Genomic DNA, 6,000 nt, shown 5'->3' on the forward strand with positions numbered 1-6,000 from the left:
TTATTTGTAACTTTTCCACCTTCTAACTTAAAAGACAAATGTATAAAGCAATAATTATAAATCTACATTCATGGGAACACAATTTACAAAGATATGATCTGTGACAATAACAGCATGGTGGCAGAGAAATGAAGCTGTAAAGAGCAAAGGTTTTTTAACTGAAATTAAACTGATATTAATCCAAGCTAAATGAAACAGATAAGCTTTACAAGCTAATAAAAATTGTATATAGCTCTAAAAACAAAAAGAGCAAAGGCAACATTCTGATCCTGACATACACTAATGTGTATCAGCATTCATTTGAAAAACTTTTGGTGCCATTAACAGAGCAGGCTTATCACGCAAGAATTAACCTGCCGGGCAAGGAAGGTAGCTAAGCTGATGGGGCTTGCATAACCCCGCAAGATACAGAGCTAAGACGCGGTGTGCCATGTTGTGGAAGCCTTTGGGTGGGCGTGTTTTTCTTTGCAATGTAAAAGCAAGAACTGTAAAGAAGAATTTGATTTGAACAGCTGGTTTGGTGAAGCTGGTTACGGATAAAGGTGCAAACTGCTAAACTCTGTGCATGTGACACAGACAGGGCTTTATGGGTCCAGTAACAGGAAGGAAGCTCTTTGGTGGGGATGCTGTGCTGAATGCTCTCTTATAAAATTTGTTTTAGGTAACACGGTAGCAAAGAGAGAGAGACGTGTGGTCCATTCCTGGAGGAGCGACAGGATTCAGAGCGCTTGGGTTTGGACTGCTGGCCCGGCCTCTCTGTTGGAAATTGCCTTGGATTTCAGCAACGTCACATTTGCATATTTGTGCTGTGAAGAGTGGCATTCACTTAGGTGTCCCAGCCCTCTCTGCTTCATGATTTTATGACATTGAATTGCAACTCTGGGCTGCCACATCCTGACATCCTGTCTGGATTACTGAGGAACAGACCTCTGAGAAACCCTGGAGGAACTAACTAACTGGAGACTTCAAAATGCATCACTGCCAAAGGACTATTTGGTCTTCAGTTTCTTTCCACCTTTACAAGAGAGCATCCTCGTTCTCTTCGTCCTTTGAACTTTTCCTTCGTCCCCTGCACTCAAGTTGGTAGAAAGGGGTCCAAACTGGCAAAAGCATCTTTGCAGATGTAGCTTCCTTAATGAACTCTGCTGAACCGGTGATGAAAATTTATTTTATAAACGTTGAAGAATAGATGATGGACTTATTGGGGTTATTGTGTGTGCTTTTGTATTATTGCTTCTGATGATTTAAAAATCTTTGCATTGTGAGTTCCACTGGCAGGTTATTAGCACAAGTGAAATGGGAGCATCCTAATGCGTGCGCACCGTCTTACTGGGTGCTACGCAAGCCTGTGGACAGCAATGTTTTGTAACCAAAGCTCTGTCATGAGCTACCCACGACAGAAGTAAACCTGTTGGGATTTTTATGGCTTAAGTGTAGTCAGGTAAGTCATTAAAAAATATACGAGAGTCTGTTTTAGATCAAGGGTGATTTCTTAGATTCAGTTTATGTCAAACATATTAAAATATTTTGTTACCTGTGAGGCAGAAGTCCTTAAATGCAGAATTTTTAGACTGTAACTGATTTATTCTTAGCTCCTTCCCTCCTTATTAGTCATGTGTGTTAAATGTAAGTAAAATCTGAGTCATTTTTTTTTCCTTGGTTTAATGATTTTGCAGTCCGTGCGTCTCCACATATTCTGAAATGCTGTCATGCAGAAACCTATTACAGATGACAAGTAACTGACCCAGATTTTAAATGTATAATGTTATTAAAACACATACTACTATAATGATATAAATTTTATCTATTAAGAAATGCCAGAAACACACTTTCTGCACTGTTAAGTATCCCTGTTCTTTCACAGTTAGTTATGGGGGAAAAGTAATATTGTTTGTAGTGGTAACAATTACATCTGTTTGATTTATTCCTCTAGAAGGAATGGACAGAGGTGCGAGAAGTCTGTTTGCTAAATTTTGTTGGAATTTGACTAGATGCTTGCCATAATAATTGTTACTTTTGTCATTAAGTAAAAAAATTCCTTCTACTGATGGTGTATGGTGTATTAATTAATTTTGTGATTATTTTATGCCTTAAGACGGCTTTAAGATCTTAGGCTTGGAAAAAAATTTTTTTAATTAAAAAAAAACTTTCACGTAAAGTGTAACATTGGGAATGTTTCCATTTGGCAAATTTGGCATTGTTATGGAGAGTACTACTCTGTTCCTGCTGCCAGACCTAAGGAGCAGCAAGGACAAGTTAAAATGTAGGGAGTTTTTTTTTTTTTTTTTTTTTAAAGAAAATAAACTGTAGAGAGAGAGGAAGGAGACAGGAGAGGCAAAACTGGCTGAAGGAAAATAACAACTGCCAATATAGAAAAGTAACTATGTATCTATGTATGTTTATTTATTTATTTATATTTTTATTGAAGAATAGTCAGTTTTACAATGTTGTAGCAAGTTCCGGTGTACAGAAATCAAACTAGAGAAACTGTAAGTCTGTTTTCTTAGCTCGTAAGTAACCTGGGTGTCTACAAATGGAAGAAAGAAACTTCTGTTTGGCCCTTCCTACCCCTTTTCTCCTGCTGGTAACCATAAGTTTGTTTTCTATGTGAGTCTGTTTCTGTTTTGTAAATAAAGTTTGTTTTTGTTTTTTTAGATTCCACATATAAGTGATGTCATATGTCATTTTTCTTTCTCTTGCTGGCTTACATCACTTAGAATGACATGCTCCAGGTCCATCCGTGTTGCTGCAAATGGCATTATTTTATGATTTTTTTTTTTATGGCAAAGTGGTATTTCATTGTATAAGCATACCACACCTTACTTATCCAGGCATCTGTTGATCGTGAGGTTAGGTTGGGTCTATGGTTTGGGTATTTTGTAAATAGTGCTGTTAGGAACACTGGGGGTGCATGTATCTTTTTGAATTAAGGTTCCCTCTGCATATATGCCCAGGAGTGGGATTGCTGGATCACAGGGTAAGTCAGTCTCCTTTTAGTTTGTTGAGGAATCTGCATACTGTTTTCCACAGTGGCTGCACCGAACTACATCCCCACCATCAATGTAGGAGGGTTCTCTTTTCTCCACACCCTCTCCAGCATTTGTCATTTGTGAACTTTTGAATGATGGCCATTCTGAGTGGTGGGAGGGGCTACGTTCATTGTAGTTTTGATGTTTGTTTCTGAGATAATTAGCAATATTGAGCATTTTTTCATGGGCCTATTGGCCATGTATTCTTTGGAGAATTGCTTGTTTAGTTCTTCTGCCCATTTTTGGATTGGGTTTGTTTATTTCTTATTAAGAAAATTAGTGTTAGAATGAAGGCAGAATAGATTTCCAAATGAACACACACAGTTTGCCACCTGGACACTGATGAAAGGATATACTTTAGTCAGAATGAAAATGATCTGAGAGAGAGAGTCTGATGCAGAAAGAGGTGACTGGTTTTAAAATGGTAAATTGTATGTAGGCCAACCTACATGACTACTGAGCTCCACCATAACACTGTGAGAACCAAAGAAACAAATTCAGGGACGTTCCAGGGTACAAAATCAATATACGAAAGTCAGTTGTGTTTCTGTACACTATTAACAAAATACCAGAAGGAGAAATATGGATAACAGTCCCATTTACAATTTCATCAAACAGAAAAAACTACCCAGGAATAAGTTAAACCAAGATGGTGAAAGACCTGTTCACTGAAAACTGTAAGACGATGAAAGAGACTGAAGAAAAAACAAACGGAGATATTCTGTGTTCATGGATGGAAAGAATTAATACTGCTACAATGTCCATACTACCCAAAGCCGTCTGCAGATTCAATGCAACTCCTATGAAAATGTCAATGGTATTTTTCACAGAAATAGACGAATCCTAAAGTTTCTATGGAACTGCAAACGACTCCAGATAGTCAAAGCAATCGTGAGAAAGAACAGCAAAGCTGGCGGCGTCATCCTTCCTGGTTTCAAGCTACATTACAAAATTGTAGTCAATCAAACCTGTTTGTTTGAAAGAGGTTTCAACGTAAGGATTGAAACACATATCTCTAAACCCATATTAACACCAGCATTACTCACAGTAAGACGTCAGTCACCGAAGTGTCCGTGGATGGATGATTCCATCAACAAAATGTGGCACATACACAATAAAATAGGATTCACCCTTTAAAGCTAACGACATTCTGACACAGGCTACAATGTAGATGAACCGTAGGGCTATAGAGGGCTATGCAGAACTATAAAAAAGTATATGCACATTTATAATATAATTATAATATATGTATATTTAATGTCTTCTCAAAGCTGTATACAAATAGAATTTGCTTTGAGGAGCCATCCCAGACATCCCCCTGCAGAATATGAGATGTTAAGGAGGAGAGGACAGGAGAGGGAGAGAGGGACTCAGGTTGAAGGCTTCATTCCTACTGAGGGAGGACATCTTCAGATAGCACCAGTATGTTTAAAAACACTGGAAAGTAAATATATATGTTAAAAGCAACCATGTCAAAACCACGTCACAAAAGCAGAGAGCACATCAAACGAGTATAGAAAGCCAGCCCTCCCCAGATGCAGTTCATCCAAAATGGCGAAGCCCATCGCCGTGCAGGCGCTGCGGGAGGGCCACATGATACGCCGCTGTGTCTTGGGGGTTCTGATCTGGACGGGGTTTATTAAATATTAGCATTTTGTATTTCAATTTTCCACATCAAACCAGTAAAAACTTGTTAAAACTAGTAAATGAATTTAGGGAAGGTGCATAATTTAAAACCAACACACAAAAATCAGTTGAGTTTCTGTACACTAATAAAGTTTCAGAAATAAAAATTATGAAGACGATCTCACTTAACAAAGTTGCGCAAAAGAAAACACAATGCTTAGGAATAACTAGCCAAGGATATGAAAGGCTTGCACGTGGAAAATTACAAAAGAGTGATAAAGAAATTGATGACACAAATAGAAATATTTTGTGCTCATGTAATATTCTGCTCAAGCAGAATATTACTGAAACATTTTCCAGCCGAAACAGTATACGCAGTGATTGTGATTTCTATGAAATTCGACTGGCACTTTGAACCGTAACACAAAGCAAACAGTTGTTACCATTCATATGGATCCACACAGAACCCAGAATAGCTTAAGAGACGTTGAGAAAGGAGGACACAGAAGGAGGCATCTTGCTCCCTGACTTCCAACTACATCAGAAAGGTCCAGTAAGCAGAACCGTGTGCTCTGGCACAAAAACAAGTACAGAGACCCCAGGAACAGAACAGGGTAGCCTGAAAGACATCAGTGTGTGCTTTTAGTTAATTCATGACCAAGAGGCCAAGAACAAAGAATGGGCAAAGGACAGTCCTTACAGTAAACGGTGTTAATGAAACTGGACACCTCGTCCCAAGGGATGGCACTGCACACCATCCAGCTCACACACAAAGCGAAGTGAATCCACACTTGTCCTCCTGAAGCCCTTCCCCTGCTGGGTCCCCTAAAAACCAGCTGTAACCACACACAGGAGACTTCTCCGTACGTTCCGTCAGCTCGTATCCCCCCGGTGGTTTATCTTGGTGGCATCTGCAAAGGTGTGGACCGCAGCTCTGTGTACAACGCCTGATGAAAGTTGACTTGTGCTTCCAGTGGATATCAAGCAACTAAAGATACAAAAAACAGGCCCAACAGACCAGGTGTTCTGGGAGTCAAATCATGTATTCTGTTTGCATGTTTAGTAGTCTGGCAGAAATCTGCTCCTACTTGAAGAGGACATGTAAAAACCATGATACAAGACACTGTCCAAGTGTTAACTCATTATCTACTTGTCCCATTTTCCAGGTTTGCTCCAGCAAAAATTTTAATGGTGGCAAAGAAGAAGGAAACTTCTGTGATAATGGAAAATCTGCATGAGAACCTGGAAATCAGCATAGTGTGAGATAGAAGATAAAGGTTCGTTTGGGGAGACTAAGGTAAGCAGAGAGAGGCAGTAGGTTAGGGGTAGTGAATAGGCCTAGGAA

The 6,000-nt window shown here is 39.2% G+C and overlaps 1 protein-coding gene and 1 long non-coding RNA gene across 3 annotated transcripts in view; one reads left to right on the forward strand and one right to left on the reverse strand.

The window, feature by feature from the left end:
* The window catches only part of TAFA4 (TAFA chemokine like family member 4), a 147,697-nt gene extending 145,409 nt beyond the window's left edge, over nucleotides 1-2,288 (forward strand). The window contains exon 5 of one of the 2 annotated variants that reach the window (XM_010951953.3): nucleotides 662-2,288. In XM_010951953.3, coding sequence (XP_010950255.1) covers nucleotides 662-864 — 203 coding nt within the window. In that variant the 3' untranslated portion in view covers nucleotides 865-2,288. The remainder of the gene's footprint in view (nucleotides 1-661) is intronic. The other variant, XM_074344497.1, reaches the window with a different exon arrangement.
* LOC123615967 (uncharacterized) overlaps nucleotides 1-6,000 on the reverse strand; it is a 98,316-nt gene that overhangs the window by 5,904 nt on the left and 86,412 nt on the right. The window lies entirely within an intron of this gene.

This window comes from Camelus bactrianus, chromosome 17 (assembly GCF_048773025.1).
Source record: "Camelus bactrianus isolate YW-2024 breed Bactrian camel chromosome 17, ASM4877302v1, whole genome shotgun sequence".
Lineage (NCBI taxonomy): Eukaryota > Metazoa > Chordata > Mammalia > Artiodactyla > Camelidae > Camelus > Camelus bactrianus.